This window comes from Accipiter gentilis, chromosome 5, assembly GCF_929443795.1.
Source record: "Accipiter gentilis chromosome 5, bAccGen1.1, whole genome shotgun sequence".
In the NCBI taxonomy this organism is placed as follows: domain Eukaryota; kingdom Metazoa; phylum Chordata; class Aves; order Accipitriformes; family Accipitridae; genus Astur; species Astur gentilis.
The window spans coordinates 24,559,110-24,583,771 of record NC_064884.1 but is presented as its reverse complement, the minus strand read 5'-3'; the positions used below and the strand labels follow the sequence as shown (position 1 = coordinate 24,583,771).

Below are 24,662 nucleotides of genomic sequence, written 5' to 3'. Positions count from 1 at the left end.
ATAATTGTTAACTTAAGTATAAACAGTACTCTCAAGATACTTCTCTGCAAGCCTGATTGATTCAAGGTTCTTCTTTATTTCTATTGTATAGCTAAAATTGTCTTGGGTAAAAATGTCATACAGAATTTAAATAATATTGTAGCATAAACTGGGTTATTCTAACTCAAAAAGAAAAATAAAAAAGGAGAGGAACTCCTTATATTGATAAGGGGTTCATTTTCACTGGCAAACTATAAAGGAGACAGGAAAACTGAAACGTAGTCTTTTCACTGGAAAAGTTAAATCCTTTGAAAAGCAAAAAAATCGTACGTTTCTGTATAAAAGCAATGGCATTTACATTCAGTGCCTGGCACGGCAGCCCACTCTATCACCCCAGGAGCGGCTGCGTGGCCAGCCAAGTCCCAGCAACAGTCTTGTCTCCTGCTGCACCCAGAGCTGGTCAGCAAAGGCACAGCAGTGGGGCTGGCCAGGGCTGCTGGCTCCCAGTGCCGGTCTGGTGGCAGCAGGGGACACGCTGCACTGGTGGGCAGCACGCTCCCCTGATGCCAGAGCTGGAGTGTTTTACACACACACAGGCACTCCACTTCGTCCTCCTCCGCCTCCTGACACTGTAAGGCAGCGCACTGCTAACACAGGAGTAAGAAGACTGTAATTACTCCGTTGCTAAGAGGTTACCTGTGCTTTATATCGTCGCCCAATATATTAGGCAGATATATTTCTTCACTAAGGCACTAATCTGGCACATACTTAAGTACAGCCGTAACTTCACCGATGTAAGCTGCCGCATTGAAATCCACTGACATTACTTAAAGGCACAAGGACAAACCTATGTGTAAGCATTTGAAAAGCTATGGCCAGATGATCCTGCGTATTTACACTGCATTCATAAATACATGTAATATTTGAGATTTCCTATTTAAAAAACTAAAAGACAATGTGACAATTTTGAATACAGAAGTCTCACAGTTTTGTGGTTCTATTGCATGAGAAACTGAAAGGCATGCGAACTTAGAGCTAAAAAGTGCAAGGCTGAATCACATTTACTTTTCTGCCTAGCTTTGTCATCAAGAACAGTAATGTCTCATTGTACATGTATGTTAAACCACCAACTAATATCTGTTATATTCAGTTAGTGGGACTGAGTCCATAATGTTTTCTAAAATGCCTTAAGCTATTTCCACAGCTGTAGTTTTCAAAATTTACTTTTCATCAGAAGAAACCTCCACATTACCATTCATCAGTTACCGCAGGCATACCTCCAAGTCACTGTCCGGAGGGGGTGATGGATTATTCTTCCGCCCTCTACCCCGAGACTTTGACCCAGAACTCCTACATGTTCTCTCATCAAGATCTTTGATTGGCGTAGAGGGGCTCTGCACTGTGTCAAACTCCCCTGTAAAGTCAACCATACATGGCAAAATTAGTGCTGGATTTTTAAATAATAAACTTTTTTTCCTCATAGCTAGACATGTCGGTATGCAAACTCAACCACAAGATGCACTAAAAAAGTTGTATAAAATGAGTGATAACGTGGTTTGTCTTATGTAGATGGAATCTGCAGATGTCACATACACTTTTGACTTTACCAAGGAAATGTTATAAACCTTAGCAGAATAAGACAAAGATTAAAATGACACATATGCATGTGCAGACATACATACAAATACACATGAGCCCGTGCAAAATATTAATAGATCCAAGGAAGATGCATTTTAAAAGTCACACTAATGACTTCTCAAAATGTGAAGTGCCTTTTAGTTAAAGCAGTTCATTTCCCATGTTTGGAGTTCAGCTAGACTTATTTCCAAGTCCTGTGTTACTTTTACCAGAACACCCTTTGGCACATGTCCACGCACCAGAAGAGCCAGTCAGCTTCCTGCTTCACGTCCTCCTCCCGTGTCACCTGCTCTTTAGTAGATTCCACTTTTCTTTTCACCTTAACTCTGCCCATAAATTGGCAAAGTCATAATATTAAATGCAATATACCAGTTACTACCAGAAAGAGGGCGAAGTCATACTTGTTGTATTATGATCATCTTTCTCTAAGTATCAGCTATTGTCTGCTGTCAGAGGGAAGATGTGCTACAAGAACCTTTGGTTTGGCGTGGCAGAGTTGCTCTTAACACTCAGGCCTACCCCTGACTTACGCATTTAATCTACTTTGCCTCTGCTGGTAACAAAGAGTTTCAGAGGTGATCAAAAACCAGTAGCTGTGTAAGTCAGACAGACTGCAGGAAGGATGGCATGGAACTTCCCCTTACAAAGTACTTTTATGACACAGCTCAGAAAACAGAAAATATCCTTTTCTTCATAACACAGTCCCTTCAATGACCTTTTAAAGCTGCTAGCAATAAATGCAGTTTGGCTAGGTACCTGAGTGCTAAATGACATAAATCCTCCTTCATCATCTATCCTATTAATGATTCAATTTTTCTCCATTAAAGAAGGAAAGGGTACAGCTTAGCTCTGACATCTAGTACAGAGTTTGATTCAAGGGAGTCCTTGTGCTGCATGTCATTATGTGTTTCTGGGCCACTTTGCTAATATTTGTTAAAAATGCTGATGATGGCACATCTGCAGAATAAATTAACACGTGGTGCAAACATTTCCCAAGAATCATCTATGATGCGTCTGATTCTGAGCTGGAATCTGAACATTATTCATTTTTACAAAAGAGCATCACTAAGGTCACCAAAGTCCACCAGGCAACAGAGAAAGCAGCCGGCAGATCAAGGAGAGTGATTTTCCTGCTCTATTCTGAACTTGCAAGACCGCGTCTGGAAAAATGTCTAGTTTTCACGTACAAGAGAGATCTTGACAAACTGGAGTTAGTCCAGGTGAGGGCCACCAAGACAGTTAAGGGGCTGAGCACATAGGAGGAAAGGCTGGGTGACTTCACAGCTGTATACAGAGAAAGGACAAGAAGCAAAAGACAGAAATCACAGCAAGGGATATTCCTGCTAGATACAAGATAAAAATCCTTCACTGTCAGAGTGGTCAGGCTGTGGGACAGGTGCCCAGAAAGGCTGTGCATTCTCCACCCTTGGAGATACTCAAAACTCAATTGGACACAGCCCTGAGCAACATGATCTTAGTTGGCTCATCCATGAGCGGGTTGGACCAAAAGATCCACAGAAGTCCCTTCCAGTGTGAATGATTGAATGTTTCTGTGATCTTCCCTGAGTCATTCACCTCATTCTCCCTCCACAACAAAGATAAAAACAACTCTAGTCTAGCAGGCTCTAAGAAGAAAAAATAGACTGCAGTCTCAATTAAGTGTCTATGCATAATGTAACACAATAGTTAAATTCTTAATCTCTTCCATCACTTATTTATACCTTACAGTGAGCCACATACAGAAGATTATTAAAATAAATACACTGGGAAGTTATATTTATATATCTTGACTTGGAAAATACTGTTGTATTTCTTGGAAGAATAAGATTTAAGCCCATAATGTCACATTCCTGAATGGGAGCTCTAGACATTGTGAGGAAATAATTCAAGATTCAAGGAAAGGGGAGAACAAGAAGAAAGTTAGTTCCTGAGCCTATTGATAAGGACATTTATCTGGAGAAGGACATACCTACGTTCCACTGCCTTCTCCAGGGCACACTGGTTTATTTGACTCAATGACTGATATATATGAAGTCTAAAGACATATGTTCATGACCAAGAATCCGTATCTCTGTACCCTCAAGTAGATAGTGATGAATCCTCCATGAAACAGGAGGAAATCAAATCTGTCTCTCTCACTTCCTGGGAAAGTACTCAAATTATTCTGCTATCGACTGGAAGAAGATACTACCACTTTTTCTCAAACTAGGTGACGACTAATTCAATGTCGCAAAACCAACGTGCTTCTCTGCTTGTGCAGAACAGAGACAAACTTTCAGGCAGCAGCAATTTGAGAATTTATTCCAGGTATCATTTTAGGCAGGTCTGTCTGGATTTGGGTAAGGATCATATGCATTCTGTAGTAGTTTCTCTTCAGCCAAAACTCTTACTTGCCAAGAAATGAACAGCAATAATATCATGTCATGAATAATGTTCCCATGCTGCTTTTACTTTGTCCGTACAGAACGGAGAGAGAATTCTTGTTGACTAATCATTTCTATTCCCAGCACAGTGTTGATGTCAGTAAGGACACTGCAGGCAGTGGAGCGATCAATAAGGTCACATTATCTTAGTTGTTTCTCCATAAGAAGAACAGTAAAATATACTTGGGTAAATGTACAAACGTACAAAAAGATGCTTCATAAACAGAATCCTCATGTAGCGAAAACCTATACTGACTTCAAAAGAAGTTCTGAGTATGCAAGAGTTCTGTATGAAAATATAATTTCCTAGATTTTTCTGACAGAGTGGAAAAAATATCCCCAAACAAAACCCCAGAAATGAAAAGGCAAAAATTAAATAAGTGAAAATGAATGTTTACATTCTTACCACAAAATTCTTCATATTTATAACATTTCAACATTTTACAACAAAATCAAGACTCATTTCTACAGTAATGTATTAAAACATCTGTTCTCAATGACTGTGTTTACTCTCATCTACCAAAAATAAAATATAAAAAAAACCTTGTTCAAAATCTTCTCTGAAAGTATCTAACAACTGAAGTAAATAACTTCAATTTTCATTTAGCATTAGCCATTACCAGTTGCCCCAGGCTTCTGCTTGGGTCAATGCTGTACATGATTGCATAATTATCCATTAATCAGTACTGTAACTAATCACTGTACCTTGTAAATTCTAGATATTTAAAGCCAACTTTATTTCATTACACTAATCTCTAAATCAGAATGAGCAGCTGTCTCTTACTTGAATGCAAGGTATGCATCTATTTTAGAACTGCAGAAGTCAGTAGTGCATGTTTTTTGGAACAACTGTAGGCTTAATTGCTTGATTTGCTTTTTACCAGCAGCAGGCTAAAGGAGCAACTGCATTTTCTTATCCTCCCTTTGCTTTAGAAATGAGGTCAATGCTGATAAAAGGAAAACTTACTAAAAATTCAGCCACGTAACATAAAAGAATGTGAGAAATTCTAGCACCAGAGTTCTGAAAACCTTACCCTCATGAAAAGTTCCTACCGCAGCTCATATTATATAGTAATTTTTATTGCACGTTTGAAATTTTTTAGCTTTTCCAATATTCAACACATGCCTAATAGATATACTTCATAGCCTTCTCCCACTGGAACTATGAGCAGCATCAGAGATTCAATAAAGCAAGAGGAAAATGTTAAAACCAGTACATGGAATGACCACTTTATCACAGATGTTCATACACATACTTATACACTGGTTCATGTCCAGCATGACGCCTTCCATGCTGTGGAGACCTTGCAGTAGCTCCAGTTAAAGGACAAGGAGCTACAGCACCACCATTACAAAAGGAGGTAGTCTTTCATACCCAAAACATTGTTTCCCACCAGTAGTTTGATGTGAACATCCTCTCCTCCCTGTTAAAACACAGTTGTGCCACTTAACCAGGAGAAAAGAGTTACGGGCACAGTCTGCATATAGACCTTTGTGTGGTTTTTCATAATGCCATCTCCTGGAGAAGCTGCAAAGGGTGATTTCACTGTGGGTACCAAATTAAGGGAGACCAAGCTCTGCTGCATCCCAGAAACTGATTTGGAGCTAATATCCTATGATATCACCTCACCTAAATCTGGACATATGAAAGCGAGGTGCCTAAACATGAAGCTTTTACCCAGGCTCCCTACAGACCTATTAGCTCTGCTAGAATTTTATCCACCCTAGATTAAATGTACTAATGTACTCATCGAATATACTCAAATGTACTCATCTCCTGAGGCAGAATCCCTTATGGATTCTCCTGACTTATCCCAATATGAGATGGAGTGCCCCTGGAGATACCTATTTGTCTCACAGATACTCTGTGGTAATGAGTGCATTTTGAAAAATCTTAATGTAGGGTAGGCACAATACAAACACCAAAGAGAAGTCCATGGGAAGTGTAAGGAGCTGAGCCTTACACAGATGTGGGATGGATGAACTTCTAAGCCCCTTCATACTCTCCTTACGGATTGACTTTTGTTACATATTCTTAGCAGAAGGAGCCATCAAAAGATGGCTTCAACATTACAAACCTCTTTTTTCCTGGCTTGTAATGTGTTATCGCTTATTATGAGTAGCAGAAAGAGTAAAGTCTGTTTCAATTTTCATCCCATTTTCTTTACGCGGTCAATAAATATAACTGATATTAACTCTTGATCTGATGGGGCTTTATTATGAAAACATGAAATCCTGTACATGGGGAGAGCACTAGAGGCTTTGATTCGTTACTTGAATTAATAGCTAGCAGAGATGGCAGAAGAGTGAAGTGCCCTGCTGTTTTCAATCTTAGGTTTTAGTTGGAGTAAGTCTTACGGACAGAGCAATAAAGGCCTGTTAGACAGCAGGTGAATATGGTGAGTGCTGAAGCTCTGCAGTATGATCTACTGTATCTGAAGTGATCTCCAAGACACTGCACCTCACTGATGGACATTTATTTTTACAGTGACACAGAAGGACACAGGCATGTCATGTATTCGCACAGTGGGTGTTGCACTCTCAGCAGAGAGTCGCATGATCGGTGCAACACTTCACAGAAGTAAGGAGTGTGTGGGCAGATTTGTAAGTTCAGATGCACAACCTACTTAACAGGAAAACAAGTTCATATGCTTAAACAATCCACAAGCAAGAAAAATTCTTACTGTTTCATAGATGTGAAGCCTTCAATATTTTTTCAACCTGTTCAAGCTATGTAAGATTCCTTTCTTCTGTCAATGCTATTCAATATTAAGGGAGTTTGTAATACATGATAAACCTATACAGCTTTTCTAGGAAACAGATACACAAGGGACAGACAGTATGGGAAACACCATCTGATTTTCTCAAATAAAAATATGGGGGAATAACAAATGAACAAAGATAAATACACAGAGCATGCACAATTATCAAAACATCAGCTGTGAGTACTCAGCTCTTTTAAAAATACTTTACATGTGATTTGTGTCTGTTATGGATGTCCTGCAGCTGTTGAAATGTCACTTGATTTCAAGTTACCTCTTAGCTTTTTCTTCCTAAATTTGCATTCTGAGACTAATGAGTAACATTTTACGCTTTTATCAAAACCCAAGGGAATCCCATAATCCATTCCATACCATACCATAACATACCACAAACATGCATGTGCACATGTGTGTGTGCACACACACAAACTTTAAAAATCAGCCTGAAGAAAACAGCTGGCAAGGAAAAATTTCAATTCATGCAATTAAAATTCCAATGTTTTTAGTAAATTTAAGCAGGTCATATGAAGTAAGAGGCCTCGCTTATACTTTTCTACACAGTATTACCCCTCCTTTGTACAAATTCTTTATTATAATACATTAGTTTTTCTACTGTACTTCTCAGTGAGATGTTGCAGTTAGGATGAGAATCCAGAAAATTTGTGCAATGAGTTTATTTTGTGATTAAAGCCCATTTCCCCCCTATTCAGAGCCTAATCCAAACCCCAGTTTGCTAGTCTTTTTATAAATGCTCACGGTGTGTGGGTAAGGCAGACACTACCCACACTGCATAAGGGAAGCCAGTGTCCCTGAAAGAGATTGGTCTAACAACGCTGAGCCAGGCAGCTGGCAATTGAAAACCTCTCCCATAGATGCTACACACAGCCTTCGTAAGCTACTAACTTTATTAATATATGACATAATACTGAACTAAATCTTTAAGAATGTCCTATATAATAGAAACAGTACAGGCAAGTGAGCATGAAAAAGCAGGCTCTGTTCACCCAGTAAGGATCCCACCCTCGCCTGACAGTGGCTGTGAATTCCTAAACTATCCCATCAAGATCTTCATAGCTCTGCACTATACTATGCATAATTTCAACTACATAGTTCTAACTTTCCTTTACTTTAGTCCCATTTATATTAAGTGGGGGAAAATAAATTGGTGAGACGTTCAGGAACTTAGAAATCTAGCATTAAAAAAAAAGAAAGAAATCCATATTAACATTTGTGTTTGCAGAACACACAGAATGGAGCAGACAAATGACAGTGAACTGGGTTATAACGATAATGAGCAAATGAAGAGCTGCCATTATCTAGCAGCGGGACTCTTAAGAATAGAACTGTGCAACAAAATACTGTGTTGTAGTGGATGTGCACAAGAGGGCAGAGTTGGGCAGGCAAATTGAGTCTCCTGAGGTCTCCCGAGAACGTTCTTTTTGCAACATCAACTACTTCAATGATATTTTTTTTAAAGAGACTTGTGCTAATAACCAATGGCTCTATTCTTAGTCACCTAAATTTGTGAATTGGCAACCATGGCTTGTATACATACATAAAGCCCATGTACTCTTGCTAGCATGATTGGGGCATAATTAAAAGAACAACAGCATCTTGTTTTAAATTCTTCACAGCAATACTTCAGAACATGTAGGTGGATACAGGAATGTTCCACTCTCAGTAACAGGAGAGTTCACTGAATTTTTATTTCAAAATTTACTACAGGTTTGTTACTGTATGGTTGTTTTTGGTACTAACAGATCTCTACCAGGCTGTTGTAACTTTTTCAGGCCTTCTCCTTACACAGACAACCATCTCAGTCTGCAAAGAGCTTTCTTTAACTAACAAACAAACTAGACAGGTTTCCTAACTAAACCAAAAAAAAGCTTATTTTGGCTGCTTTGCATGATAAAGTTTTCTGAAAGGGATAAGCTTAAAATGTCAATATTCAAACAAGGTTCATATGAAATCTTGTCTTTATACAAGTACAAAAGAAAATATAAAAATTGTTTTCACCTGAATGTAGATCTGTACCTGGTTGACTAGTCAGGCCAGGGAGAGAGTCCTGTAACTGGTAGGTTGATGATGATGAAGAAGTGCCATCAGCCGTGTTGTTTGAGGTCATATATGCACCATATGTTGATGCTGAGTAATACTGTGCATATTGATTTTGGCCAAAAGCTGTGTATGATGGATAATCCTAAAAGACCAAATGCAGCAGAGTACTTAAGTAGAGTTACAAGTGATTTTACCATCAAGTATTCTAAATGTGCAATCATATGGTTTTTGCAAGAGTTTTGGGGGTTTAGTTTAGATTATTTTTTTTTTAATTTAAGGATATTTAACATTAGTTAATTCAAGGATATTTACGAAAAGACTACAGGGAGGTTGCTGAAGTATTTAAGTGCCACAAGATGCACCTAGGCTTCCACTGGGATTTTACTCACTTTCCACAGAAAATAGCATTGAACCACAGTGAGTCTAATTCAATATAACAGATCCAAATTAAAATAACATGCTGTCATTGGAGTTATATAAATCCTTCTGCAACTGACAAACAAAAATGTTAATATTCATACCTGTTGTGAACTACTGAAGTTTGTAGAGTTTGAAACAGAATTGTTTGCATAAATAGTGGATGATGGTGTAAAACTAGAACCTAAAATTAAAAAATACAATTAACTGTGAGAACTTGCTTGTGAATCAAAATACAATTCTGAATACAACAGTCCATGTTAAGATATAGATGAATCTGAAGAACAAACAACTTTTATTTTGTTTAAACAATAAAATATCGTAATGAAACTTTAAAAGAAATTAAATGCTACTTCCATGCATACAGGCATACATTCTTTTTCACACTTTGCCAGGAAGGCACTGGCAGCAAGTCATTACACTGATCAAGAAAGCATTTTTCAATTTATTGCAGTGTCTCACCTGTCCTCAAATATTGTTTTTCCCTTTTGCCTTCATTTCTATTTTCTAACACTTTAGCGTATGTTCACTTACGAAACAAAAAACTTTTCAAAGACTATTTTAATGATCCAGGTGTTTTTAATCGATCTGTAATGAGGAACGTCCTTGTTTTCAACATAAGTCAGATGATTCATATTGTAATTTGTAATATTTAAAAGATTAACCCTTGTATAAGAAGCTTAAAAATTATCCAAATAAAACAGGTTATCAATGACCAAAGGGTAATAAGTGAATTAATAACTGAATAATAAATGAAAGAATAAATATGAATTAAGGAGAAATTTTAACAAATTCTGTTAATCCAAAGAGAAACACGTATCAAATGATGTCATGCTCAGAAACATGGAAACAAGGAAAAGTGATTTGTGTACCCTAATAAATAAAAAAAATTCTTACAGTCCTGCCAAGTGATTTCACCCCATTAAAAAATGAAGGTGCAAATAGGGACTGCATTTCATGGCCAGATCTAAATTAACAGATGACCAAAATGAATACATATATGCATATCAGTACTGGAAGATAATACATAGCTTTAAATTTTAGAGGTAAAAGCAGCTGCCAATGATAAGCACACTTGCTGCAGTTCACAAAAATGAGCGGAAAAATACATCATAAATATGAGGGAAGAGGGGGCCATCGGCAGCAGCGGGATGGGATGAGCCCTGACGGTGGTGGCTACTCACCTGGCATCTGATAAGAGTAGGGTGTTTGGCCGGGCTGTGGGGTGGAAAACCCTGGGCTGTAACTGAGGCACCCACTCTGCATTGGTGATTGGGTCTGCGAGAGCCCACTTTCCGTCTTGATGCCTGGCAACATTACACCCAAATCTGTATAAGAAATTAATTTTCAACTGATTCTTTAAAATATTTTCTTACAGTTGGGAAAATAAAATAAAAAAAGAAGCAAAAAACATTCACGTCACCATTGCTTTTACTTCTATGCAAGGTGAAAGTAATAAGAGGTCAAATACCGTAAGTGGGTAAGCTGTACGGCTGTCCTGTCTGTGAGTAGGCTGTATAGACCGCTGGTTGCTGCATTCCTGAATACTGGGTTTGTCCGGCATAGGCAGACATTGTTTGAGCTGCTGGTGTAGAAAGAATGTGTGGATAGGGCCTAAATATTAGGAAAAATAGCATTACTGTGGCAACAAATACTTTGTATGTTGATTCAAGCAATAAAGTAAAGAAAAAGGTTTAAAGATGTCCAAAGGCAGTTCATTATTCTGCCAACTGTTCCTCTTCTGGGATTTATTCCATCCCCCACTGAAATAAGCTGAAAACCACTCTGGTTCACATTCCCCAGGGCACGGTGAATATTTTGTGCTGTCCCATCGCCACAATTTAATTCTCAAGCTATTGTGTCCAGCTCTAGGTGGACTGTGCCACTGCTATATGGCTTTATACGAATTTGACCCCTTTCAGCCGAGATCGGTACGCTTAAATCAGAAAAGCCGCCCATGCTGTTTTAACCCAGTGGAGGGAAACTTGGACTAGAAGAATAAAGAAAATAAAGAGGTAAACATTAAAGCTACTATATTATGTCCTCTGTGTACAGTTCTGCTTCAACAGACATCCAGCCTCTGGCTTCAATGGGAGATGGATCGTGCCCATTGAGAGCAGCATGAAAAATACTGACGGCAATACTTTGGTAACCAGATGGGCTTTAAATGTTTGGAAAATATGGGCTAGGGAACTAGAATGGAAATTAAAATAGTCTTTTATTTATGAATACTGGGGTTTTATAGAGAGATTGAATAAAATCAAGTTTAAAATTTTTGCCCTCCAGAATTGCAAAAACATACAGTGAAACATTTGTCTTGGATTGTTTTGTAAGTCAAGTAAGACTTTATAGACCAAGAGTTGAATAAACATACTCTGTAGAATTACGCTAACTGAAACCTGGCCATTAAAAGCCATGACTAAATTTCAGATTCTAATTTTTTTTAATTTTTTTTCTTTCTAATTAGTTCAGTACAGTTGGCAGCAGTTACTATCAGAAAAGGATTACTCGTTAATTTAGATGCCAATAAATATACAACAGTAGATTAAAAATTCTATTAAACCTTGTAATGTATTTGGCCAAAAGTATCTGATATAGTTTGCCAAAACCTGTTTTAAGTGGAATGAGGGCTGTTCTTAGTTTGGAAACCTACTTTCTGTATCAATAAATACTGGCTACCATGATATGAATGCAAATTTGATAAAGAAACTTGAAAAAGCCTCATCAACTATAGTTTCAATGTTTTCTCTGCATCAGTCACACAGGTAGCTGTATCAAATACAGAGAAACAAATAGATGGCATACTGGTATCAAGCACCCTTGTGTACAACACTGATTGTAGGACAAGCAAACTAATAGACTGCCAACTGCAGCGGTTTCATGTAACATCTTCAGTGCTTTTTCCTAAAGTTTCCACTCCTGGATTAATGTGATCACCCAAGAGTCTGTTTTCCTCAAAAAAAAGTGAAAGAAATTTTCTATTCCTAATAACACCCATTGGCTTAAAAATAATGATAATAAAAAAGAGATTAAAAGCTAATCCAATTTATTTGATTTTTAAATCTTATCATAGCGGAGAAGGAGGAGGAAAGGGTGGTTCATGACTGTGGAATGTTTGGAAGTGTTTGGCAATGTTGGCACTGGGAGGGTCTGTGACAAGGTTACCCCTGAGTACGCATCCTGCACATGCAATTGTGATTTCTAAATATAAACTGTGTTCTTCAAAATATGCCTGTATAAATTGCCAGCACTGTTAAGATGCTGATGTCTGAGAATATAATAGTCCAATTTTTCCCTTCTGGTGTGTGCAGATATTCAAGGGTGTTTCTTGTGCAGCAATACTGCACAGAGCAGGATCTTATTCTGCAACCACATGAGGAAAAAAAGAGTTGGAGAGAGAGCTATAATGGAGTCAGTACGGAGGCTTAAGTATTTTCATTTCTCTGTTTCTTCTGCTGATTAGCACTTGTTTGCAACAAACCACAGAACTGCCTATAGCCAAGGTCAATTCCCTATAAAAGACTAGAAGAGGCGCAGACACTAACTTGGAGGGATATATCTGTGGAGAGTACTGGTGCGCTGATCTTGGGCTGTAGCCACTACTTGTTATTACTGCAAAACAGAAAATAAAAGTACAGCAGTTAGAAACATCCTGAGACCAATACAGCTAAACAGTCTGAATACTAACACAGCAACATTAGCAGAGAAGCTTATTGAAATGGACAGCTTTTCAACAAAGTAGATGTCATCTGAACTGCAACATCTTAATACAAAAATTTAAAAACTCCCAAATCATTCATTGTTGTACAGAACTCTTTAGCTGGTAAGGGTGTGTTGTGTTTTTTCAGCTTGACTGACATCTTTCTGAGTAAATTGCAGAGGCATATATTTCATACATCATCTGTGATCCACACACCATAGATCTTTCAAATTTGCAAGTTGTATTAAAATTGGTAGTTAAAAAGAATCTTATGATTTAACATATGGTATTGCATGGGATTGAAATAACATACACATACACATACTTTTAAAGTCTTGCATTAACAAGTTTAATTTTAATCCTGGACAGGAAAACCATGTTTTATATGGGTGTGGTTAATTTCAGTCAGCTTAGGTGATGTGGAAGATACAGGATTGACTACTAGAAAATAAATACGATTCCTTATCAACAGACTGATTAGAACATATCCACTAACAACAATATTTTTATTTCAAAAGCAAGCATGAACAATCCTGTCCAGTAGCCATCAAAATTGTATATGTCTATAATATTCACAGCTGTATTCTTCCACAAAAGTTAACAGAACAATAGTCATATCCCATTAAAATTTCATTCAGAAGCAGTGCTCAAGCTGGATTAATTCCAAGTGTTTGGAAGTTTCTCTTTCCTTTAGCCATCTGTCTTGACTAAGACAGATGTATTCCAAATATATGTACTCTAAAGTGTTGAACCAATCTCTTCAGAGCAAATCCATACTGGGCAAACATACAGAGTGTCTTTATTAGGCCATCTGCTGTTCATTCACTTTTCAAAAGATTAAAGTAGTACACAACGAAGCACTGGAATTTCTTTAGTCTAATCAATCATAGTTGTACTTCAAAGTGTACCCTCTTCCTGAGTTGTTCGTAATGGTAGTAGAAATGAACTTTCAGAATTATATAAGTGACAAATAAGTTTAGGTTCCTAACTATTTTATGAAACTTGATATATTTCTACATTCAGGCCTAATTAACGTCTTTGAGACCTATTGCTTTGAACATATGCAGAACTTGATATTTTTAAAGCTAGTTTAAATGCATTTAGAACATGAAGGACTTAAAAGGAAAATACAGTAGAAGAAAAACAATTAGCTTATTTTTTAAATGTGCAGTTGAGTATGGCTTGAAAACAAAGAAGAATTGGATAATAATTTTTGGAACATGTGCCACCAGATTTCATAAAAGAGTTGCTGATTGAAAAGATATTGAGGGTTTGCCTGTGATGGAAATCTGCTAAATTTAATTTTGTGTGGCTATTCTTTTTTTTTGAGATGCCTTTCTGTGGTTTAAGCTCAAACCACAGAGTGATCCACTAGGTGTGCATACAGCTATTCTCAGAGTCAGATGAACCTATAGCTGTATGTATCAACATGATCAGTCCACAAGACTCTAAAGGATGCTCTTTGTTATTTAAGGTTCGAAGAATAACTAGTCTTCCCTGTTGTATCCCTATGACCTTTCTAAAGACAAGCAATACCTAACAGAGTGACCTTGGTGATTCTCAGGGCAAGGAATGTCCATGATCCATTATCAGTTTATCGGACGTTTTTGCCCATACTGCTCCACTTTTTTTGTTCTGATCATTTGCTGGATGACAGCTCACTTGATTAATCAGTTTGGTTGAAGCACATTTACCATTCCACCACACCTGATGCAAACTACAAAAAACTAATTACTGTTCATTTAAATCACTTGAGCTATAAAAACCTAATGTTTTTCAGAAAAAAAATGTCCTGCCTGCTTTTTTATTCTGTTTGCATATACCTTATTTTATATACTCAGGAAGGAAATAAAATACTTTTGGAAGGTGTCTGGGTTTACATTTCCTTTTTTTTTTTTTTTTTTTTTTTTTTAATTTCCCTGATGATACTGCTAGTTGTAGTGAAGAGGGAGAAAAAGAGGCAAGTGCCCCCAAAGTAAATTGTATGCCTTTCAAACGAGAAAGTCTGTTCCTTTCATTCCTTCCCTGGTACCTTGTCCCATCAATTTGTGCACTACATTTTAGACTGTGAAATGTTTGAGAAACACAGGGTGTAAGACCTACCATAAGAGAACATTATGACTGAGTAGAGCCTGTGGACTACGCCTGCATCTCAGAGATCAGATTGGTAATTCTAAGGGTTATCAAACTTAACTTTCACTGCTGGATAGCCTCCTAACCTTACTTCTGAGGACTGTTGGTAATGGAGGAGATGGTGGAGGTAGGTTGCTACATTTTTTGTAACTGTGCCACTTTGTATAGCTATTTATATGAATGGGGCTAAACACTGGTTTATGTTGCTCGTATTAAAAACAAAATCAAAACTGTTTCTTCTCGGAAAAACTCAGATATTTCTAAGACTTCACTACTTGAATTTGCCAGAGGAATACACTTGAGGGCAGGTATAAGGCCCTTGATTTCTCAAGTCTCACTACAGCGCTGAGGGCATATTCCAGTCCCCTCTAATGTTGATTCACAGAAAGGACAAGCAGCTGACAGCCAGGTCTTTACCAGTTACCCTGTTAGCTCTACTGGCCAATGTGGCTGTGGAGAATTTAAATGACCATGAAATGTTCTGATCGCATGTGTTGCATTCAGTATCTTAACAGAGGCTGGAATTTTGAATTTTTTCATTACACATCTGGAAAATCCTCTGCGAAGAGGCTAGGTTAAAAGGATCTCATTTAAATAACAAATCACAATGTTTACACACAAGGGGACCACGTAGGTTATACAGCAGTGGTGTTTCCTAACTTGACCTTTATATTCTTCAGAAATTGTTTTCTCTATCCTTTTTGTGTGTGATAAAGACTAAGTAAAAAGGATGAGAGCTTCAAGTGTCTCTCTCCCCACTCCATTAGAATGAAAAACAGTTCTCAGATTAATCCAGTTTCGTAAGCAATATAAACAGCAGAAGGCACGCGCTCACAGTACAGCAGCTGCAGCAAAATTCACAGCGTATGAAAACGCTCCGTTCAAGGCTGTTCAGCTCCCCACGTCCTGTGAATACCCACCCCAATGGGAGCCTGCTGCAGGACCACAGAGCTTCACATCAAGTACACCAGTATTGATTGCCAACTGTCGTTCTTGGAAGAAAGAGGAGGAGGAAGAGGGGTGCACGAGGTGACTCTCCTCCTGGCTAGCCCTTGCTAAGAGGCACGGTTTCTCCCAGGGGCAGCTCTGCAGGACAGCGGAACCGGGGCCCTGAGGGTGAGCTGCAGCCCAGAGCTGGACCTTGCCCAATGGCCTGGGCAAGACCACTGTGGCACCTGTCACTCTAACTTCCAGAGATCTACGTGCTTTAGTTTTCAACTCATCAAACAAAAATCGGGGTTCATCACAGTTACCTGTGAAGCCTAATCCGTGCCTCCTGCCCTACACTTTGCGCAGTCTGTTTCACCATCGCTTTGTGTGTCACAGCTGGCCATTAGGGACAGAGCGACCTACTTCACACCCCACAGGGCTTGTTCAGCCTTCTGCTCAGCTCCAGGACATGTCAGGGGCTTTGACTGCCCTTGAAGCATGGAAATCAATTTTAATGGGTAGAATATTTGAAAGAGAGGACTTCTGCGTGGCAGATTCTCAAAGGGGTCTCAGCACCAGGAGTTCTCTTTTCACGCATGTCTTATTTCATAAAATATTTAATAACATGCCTAAATCCTTCCCTACTCAACAAAGTATGCTTGAGTCCTTCTGACCCATGCTCGTGTTAAGACAGAGCAGGTAACATTCCTGCTAGTGGCCTATATGTCCAGGCATCCTCACGAAATGAGCTCACAGGTGCTCTGAAAGCCACAGGAAACTACTAGCATTATCACTTTGTCATAGTTGGGAGTAACACACGTGTGTAACTGATTATTAGGAAAAAACAAACTGTTCCGTGTTGGGCTTTGCTAGGCATTGTTTTCAATTGCAGCTGGTTTGTCTGAAATTATGTCTTTCTACTAGTCAATATTTATTGTCTTTGGCAACCCATTAAACTTCCCAAATAACCAGTTAGGTTAAAAGTCAGAGAAATACTTTTTTGTTCAGTTTTTGTTGCTCTTCCACAACCAAATGGTCCAATTGGCAAGTACCAGTAAAAGGCGAGCGTGAAAGTAATGGATTTACTCTTTATGAAAGGCTCAGGGCATTATCAAGGCAGCTCTGCGTCTCACTCTGATGACGAAGACTGCACATCACCCCGACAGGCAGGTTATTGATTTCCCATTGTGAATGACTATACTCATTTAATACTTGAGTTTCTGGCCTAAACTGACAATCAGGTTCATATTTCTTTTGAGTATGCAGGTTACAGACAAAAATGATTGTGTAAGGCTCAAATTCCTGCCTTTTTTGGAGGCACCAATTGTTTCCAAATCTCCTAAGTGTAGAGATCTCAACACTTCTTTTGAAATTAGTGGAGGCTAATGGGTGAGTGGCGCCTGGGGAAATCAAGCTGTTACTTAGATATCTAAACCTGAATCGGAGGCTGCAATTTTTGGGAACCCTTCATGAAAAAGTCACCTTAGCCATGTTTTACACAAGGCATCCAACTCAGATGTCTTAAATACATGGCAGAAGCTGATAAAATTTCACCAACAATGACAAGAAACAATGACAAATATAGTTGAGCATTTTATAATCTGTAATTATTACTATAAAATTTTAGGATAGAGTAACAACAGAGTGAAAAAGAAAAGCTAATTTTTAGCCAAGACTATTAAGTTTTTTATGGAACTGTTAGACTTTAAGTTGATGGGGTTCCTTTCAGTATAATCATAATGAGGATGTTTCCATTTTTTTCTAATCAGAAATAGTATACGCTTGCTTTACATCTCACAAAAGACCTTTTCTTCAGACACCAAATGTTATAAATACTCTTCTGAATAACCAACTTTAGAGTATATCTGCATTTACTGATGCCTAAAAAAACAATTCCAGAAACATATGCTCAATTTTTAAAACATTTTAATTACACAGAAACATTGTGATTTCCAAAATATTTTAAATAGGGCTTGACGACCTAAGTCTACTAAAGTAATAGTAGTATCAGTGTGGATTGGCAATTCCAGGCTTCAGTGACATTTCAGTCAGGCCATCACTGAACTGGTATTTTCAGATGCAAAATTTATTCTTCCCGCTCTCCTTGTTAACATTATTATTAGCGGGATTCAGTTTAATGATTACAAGGCAGATTATCTGTACTTTTCCACAGTTTACCTTTTACTAATTTATAGGAATCTGCTTAAAAATTGCTGTTTGTTTGAATTTTTTAAGAAGAAGTAACTGAAACTTATGATTATTTAAAGTAAAATATAGACTTTATTTTCATGGAAAGACAGTAGCTTATGGCAATTTGGTCAGTGTTTAAACTAACACACTGCTCATAGGAATAAAAAGATTAGCACTGAAATATAACCCTTAAGATTTTAAATTTCACAAATTAGAATGGCTGTTACAAATACAATCCACTTTTTTCTGCCTAAGATAGTACAAGACTAACACTGAAAAAATCTACAGTACAGTAGCAACATTATTACTATAAGATTTTTGCATACAGTAATCGTCTTAGGCATCATTAAAGCTTCTTTAAGATCGCAGCTCACGAAAACTGTGAATTTTCATTTACAAAAATGAAAAAGCTTATTATTATTATTATTATTATTATTATTAGGTATTAAAATGTTACTTTATTGTAGTTTTTTAAAGATTGCTTCCATGCAGTGAAATGTTTATTAGTCAAGGTTATTAAATGCTATATTAATGTGCATCTAACAATACGTGATCTTATTATGGCTTTACCTGACCCAGTAAAAGTGTCAAGCGATCCATCTCCCGTTGTAGTTGTTGTTTCACTGCTGTTCATGGGTTCTGTTTTGACTGCAAGAAGAGACACTACATAGAAGAATAAGTAGACATGAGATTTTACTTCTAAATTTATATTGGAGTCCTCATGCCAGTCTTGCTACTGGTAGTCCAGCTAGAACAAGCATGCGATGCAACAGCTTCAACCTTCACTCTACCACTGTGTTGAGACAATCTATACTTGCTCTGTCTGGAATGGTCATGTATCTACACAGCTTTTTATCTGTGCATTTGTCTATCTATTGGTTTTAGCAACTGGGATATCTTCTGGGGAGACTTCAACCTAAATCTAATTGATTCTAACAATTCCCTAAGAGAAGCAGAGAGGAAGGAAACATTAGCTGTCAAGGGATGTAGCACATAACAAAAATAGTTTTGCCTGACAAGTGAAACAATAATAATATGGTTTCATGCTCATATAGAAGCAAATTACTTTCACAGCGCCAGCATTCTGCCTTCCCCCTTCCCCTTTTGTAAAAGTCTGGGGGGGGGCTTTTTGATCTAGGTCACCAGCAAGCAATTTTCCATACATGAAGAGAGAAGTTTAAAAGAAAAAATAGCAAAAGAACTAGAGTAGGACACAAATGACAGCCACAACAAGTCAGCTTCTAACTCAGAGATTACCAAACATTTGGGTCCACTCTGAACTCAAATTATTTCTTAGGGATCATCATGTGCTCTTACCATCCAAGCTATAACTGAAAGCACCACAGAGGTAATCTGGATTTTATAATTTCATGTGTTACCTGAACAGACCACCTGGCATGGACTTTTGTAATGGAGTTTGGGAATTACCCTTCTAATTGATGTGGTAAGAAACAGCGGTGCAGAATACCCTGCAGCTTTTATGAGCTGTCTGACTGGCAAACGTGGAAACCCTCAACATGTTATCATAATTGCTTCGTGAAGGTCAGTTAGCGGTGTGAGTGAGCGTTTATCACATATATATCAGCAATTTGCTTATAGATACCACAGGACTGGTCGCTGCCCGGGGGCGCGAAACGCAGTGGCAAAGAGGACCTGCACGGGCCACTACTGCAGTCGTACGGCAGGTATTTAAGTTCCAAGGACACAGCTGGGACTTGTGGAGAAACCTTTGCTGTGACAGCCAGGCTGGCAGGGTCCCCCCCAGCAGGTCTAACATATGTCAAGCAAACGCAGTCTCTGCCAGCTAGTTACCTGACTCCTCTGAGGGACATCAGCTAAGCTGACCAAAGCTCTCGTCTGTCAACATCACTGCATCCACGTTTGATTTCACTGGCAATAGTAAGGGGAGGAGGGAATTTCATGTTCTGAGCTGGCAATGTATTTACAAACTATGGCCCGGATTCAAGTCGCCTAACTTAGGCATAAAAAAGGTGCATAGTAATCTCCGTTTATGTTCAGTCGAGAAAGAGAGGTACTTCAGAGGGCGATTCAGTCCGAGTACAGCATGAGCTGCCCTCGAGTTCACCATCCCTCTTACAGTCTGTAGGGGAAAAGGTGGTGGATGAGCTAAATAAAGGATTTGGTTTTTTCATGGGAAAAATGGCCCAAACAACACCTACAGAACCACTCTGCTATTCCTCCCTGTGTCTGTGAGCACCACCAGGAGCTCACCGGGAATTTCACAGCTACCAATACGGCCGCCTGGGACGGCCCTGCGTGAGTTACCTCTCCTACAGCAGCACGCCCGAATTCCAGACACACTGCTTAATGGGTCTGACTTCAGTCAGTCAGATGGGATGCTGCAAATGTGTACAATTGCACAGGTGGCCTACACTGAATTCAAAGGGATGTCTGTTTAGATCAAGTAGGGAGCATTTGAGAAATGGGGATGTATTTGTCTCTGTGCCAGGGAGAGTGCCCTGCAGTGTCGTCAGTGCCCCAGTGCTAATCAAACCAAGCAGCACCTTCTTACACAAGTTATACAGTTGTATCTCTCCATTTACTGTGCGAGATTAAAAAGTATTTGAATGAGCATCTTTTAAACGTAAACTTCTTTTCATTATCATTTCTCTTTAGTAAAACTGCCACACCCATATATTCTCCCTGCAAGCAGCAGGATAATAATTCAATATGAAATCATCAGGGAAGAATTTTAGCCACATTTTTTCAAGCTGCTGTGCACTCCTTGTCATTTTGTTGGCTATTACCTTCTCATTTAAAAAAAAAAAGGTGTGACAAAAACTACACAAAATGAACAAAGTCATTCAGAAGAGTAATCAATCATTCCCACTTCTCTATTTAGATAAGAAAGATGTGATCTTATTCTCATCAGATCAATAAAATATACATCAAGAAAAAGCTTAAGGGTCGTTTGTCACAAAATGATTGCCTCCACTGAACCTCAGGCCTCTCAGTCATGTGGAACATTTATTGTTCCCTGAAGCGTGAAAAGTAACTAAATCAATTTGTTTTCTGATTACAATATAGAGATGCTTGCATTTATTTCAGTAGGAGAATGAAAAATCATACTAAGTTGGAAAGATCTGTATTTCCCCCTCTGCAGATCTTCCTTTGGTCATATTTTACTTTATAAGATGCATAGCTCGTCTCTGCAGAGTGTGGACATTTATCTACATGAAAAAAACTACTTTTTAGTACCTTTATCTCTTTCTGTTCAAGAAGGTATTTAACTATTGCCCATACCGAGCTACAAAACTGTGTTCAGTATTGCATCCAGACAGACACTCCAGTATGTGCCTAACTGGTTTATTTAACACAAACTTCAGTAATGATTTGAAATGTTTACTTTAGAGTCATGTCTAGTTCTGGCTAATGCCAGCTGCAGTGGACTTCCATCACCACCAACAGTCACCATCTTTCTCTCTCCCTGTCAAGCAGAAAAGGATCTAAACCAAAAGAAACTCTCTCATGTACTTAACTTGAGGAAAAACACCATATTGGCACTGTGTTTTGTTGAAAAATATATGTAGAAAGTATTTTTATATGTGCTTGATTTTAAACAGTTCTACTTTTTTACATTCAGATGTTATCACAGTAAGGAATTCATCAAGGTCTTTCCTCAGTGTAGCTAGAGAGTTGGACTATTATCTTTCTTTCTTTCTGTTGCATGTCATTAAACCAAGAGCGGAAAAAGCACAAAGCTAACTGAAAAAAAAAAAAAAAAAAGAAAGAAAAAGAATTCTAAGAACAGATCAAAAACCCAGGAACATTTAAAGCTGAAATGAAAATAAAAGCACAGAATCATCCCTATTTTTCCCACATGCAAGATAAAGTGTGGTTCTGATACTACTATGGCAACTGCTCTAGACATAATGCAAAGACTTAGGGGTTTGAACCAGCATTTTGGATAAATACTTTAAAGACTATATAGTTAATATTCTGTTTTATAAACTGTGGATTAGTTTTAATTTTTTTTCACATATTGAAGGAGTAAAAACAATATGAAAAGCAATCTCAAGCTGGAAATACATCTGAGCGTGGCTAACAGTGAAGGCTGCACATGCTCACAGACTAGACCTACCACAATTGTCACGGGCTGGGGTGTATGATGTCCAAGGACAGACAGAAGAAGCTGGGCTTGTTCTGTCCTAGGAACACAAGGCTGAGGGAAGAGCTAATTGCTGCCTGCAGCTATCTAATGGGAAGGTGCAAAGATGACAAAGAACAACGGCAGACTCTTCTCAAAAGCCACCCTGTGAAATGACAGGAGGCAACAGACACAAGCTGCAGCAAGGGAAAAATCCAATTAGATGTAAGAGGAAAATTCTTCACCGTGAGAATAGTCAGGCCCTGGGACAGGTGCCCAGAGAGGCTGTGGCACCTCCAGCTCAGAGATACTCAACACTCAACTAGACACTGCTTTGAGCAACATGATCTAACAGCAAAGTTGGCCCTGCTCTGAGCAGGGGTTGGCCCAGCTGACCTCCAGGGATCCCTTCCAAACTGAATCATTCTAAGACGAACTCAGAATACAGCTCCCAGCAGGCCACAGCTTCTATAATATAAGTTCTTTATTTGATGAAAGGACTTAGCAGAGCAACATGACTACTACTCTGCCAACCTCTTTTTTTTTCCTAAATAACCTCTCTATGTTAAGGTCTGAAAATGAACACGGAGTTTTAGGGGCAAGATATGCTACTACTATGCATGAAGCAGGACAAGCAAGTGCAATAACTATTAGAGCAAACAAGTCTGACTAAAAGCTCATGTAAAACAATGACTTCTCATAGGAATGATTTTCCTCTTTCTTTTAGCAAGCCTTAAGGGTTTTCCAAGGAATATACTCAACTAGAAGCACAGATATAAACGTTCTACTGCCTATGGAAAATCAGATTCAATGCAAGTAATGCAAGGTCTTTCACATTACGTTTCCTCGCTACTGATAATTACTACTGAAATTATTACTTTCCACATTTATCTTAACATGCTGAACAGTTAACTGAGGTGACAGACTAAGTTAGCTCAGTCCTTCCTTTAAACTTAAATTCTTGTAATTGAGCAGAAGCATTCCCATGGAATCAGTTATTCTAGAGCAAATGATCTTTTGTGCTCAAGTCTGAACTTTTTTTTTGGTAAATACTCTCTGGATATGTGGCTTACAAATGGCAAGCTAATTCTGAGGGTTTTTTTAAAATGAAAGTTTTTGAGATCTTCCTAACTTTAGTCCAAACCTGTACAGCTTAAGCACCTGTGTAATGGCTTGTAGAGAGTCATGGTGACACAGGTTTACACCTACGATTAATCCCATATGTAATGCAAGTGTCACATATATAATTATTATAACAATTAATAATACATGAGAGAAAACTCATAAATGAAAACAACAGCTTGGAAAATTTGGCCAAATGTTTGTAAGGTGGCAAGTTACATGCAGTAGCACGCTAGACATAAGCTTTAATTAACAACAAAAGCAGTAGTAGGAAAGCAGTAGTAGGAGTATTAACAATAATGTCAACCTTGATTTGTGCTCAGGTAATCATGCAAAGTTGTACCTAAGAATAAAAGAAACAGAAATGGGCACTCTGTGGAAAATCCATTGCTGTGACTTCCAGCAATGCTGACTACTGGCAGTTCCCAGCAGTGTTGACCACCACTGGGCAATCCCAGTCTCTCAGAGCATGTAGACAGTTAAGCTAATTTTAAGTGGGTTAAATTCTCCTTGCTTATCAAATGACTTGCAAAGTGTGGTAAGATAACTATTTATTGCAATTTCCTACCAGTTTTCTGGCTGTGGGAAAGGCATCTGAGAAGGGGTGGAAAAAAAGGGGTGGGGGAAAAAAACCCAGAAAATGTTCAAACAGCATAACAAAAGAACAGAGCAAACCAAGAGAGATGTTACACAGCAGTCACGGAGGCATACCACCACACACATGCACTGTACCAAGGTCTCTCATACTTGTTGCAGAAGAGGGAGTACTGCAACTCAGCAACCAGTCTGCAGTGTTTAACACAGTCATGTTGTCTCCTGAGAACAGGAATGGTATAATGGTTCATTCTCCCAATGCCTGTTCAGTGTACATAATAGTCTTCAAGGCAAGTATCTGAGCCAAGTCTTTTACCGGCATTGTATTGTTTTTATAAGTATTACTTTAACTCATTCGTTTATGCAAGTATAATACAGAGGCATCTAGTTATTAGTGTTCTTTAATGATATGCGTGAAGTTTTCCCTTCTCTTTTCACTGGAATAAGTATTCTATGTAAAAATATAAACAGATTGAACCTTAACGGTTCAGCCCTTCTCTGCAGAGCTCTGTTACCCTCACAGGCACATACACTTTTTATTGACATTGAGAGATTTATTTTTTTTAAAATAGGGATAAGTGACTAAAATGCTTCACATTGTGGCCAGA

General features: G+C 38.4%; 1 protein-coding gene across 15 annotated transcripts in view; it reads right to left on the bottom strand.

The window, feature by feature from the left end:
* The window catches only part of EYA4 (EYA transcriptional coactivator and phosphatase 4), a 157,614-nt gene that overhangs the window by 26,910 nt on the left and 106,042 nt on the right, over positions 1 to 24,662 (bottom strand). For 5 of the 15 annotated variants that reach the window (XM_049800753.1, XM_049800751.1, XM_049800754.1 and 2 more), the window contains 8 exons: positions 24,208 to 24,276; positions 18,801 to 18,893; positions 12,823 to 12,889; positions 10,749 to 10,891; positions 10,462 to 10,605; positions 9,382 to 9,461; positions 8,819 to 9,002; positions 1,257 to 1,393 (listed from right to left, as the gene is read on the bottom strand). In XM_049800753.1, the coding sequence (XP_049656710.1) occupies positions 1,257 to 1,393; positions 8,819 to 9,002; positions 9,382 to 9,461; positions 10,462 to 10,605; positions 10,749 to 10,891; positions 12,823 to 12,889; positions 18,801 to 18,893; positions 24,208 to 24,276 (917 nt within the window). The remainder of the gene's footprint in view (positions 1 to 1,256; positions 1,394 to 8,818; positions 9,003 to 9,381; positions 9,462 to 10,461; positions 10,606 to 10,748; positions 10,892 to 12,822; positions 12,890 to 18,800; positions 18,894 to 24,207; positions 24,277 to 24,662) is intronic. The other 10 variants (XM_049800755.1, XM_049800756.1, XM_049800760.1 and 7 more) reach the window with 8 other exon arrangements.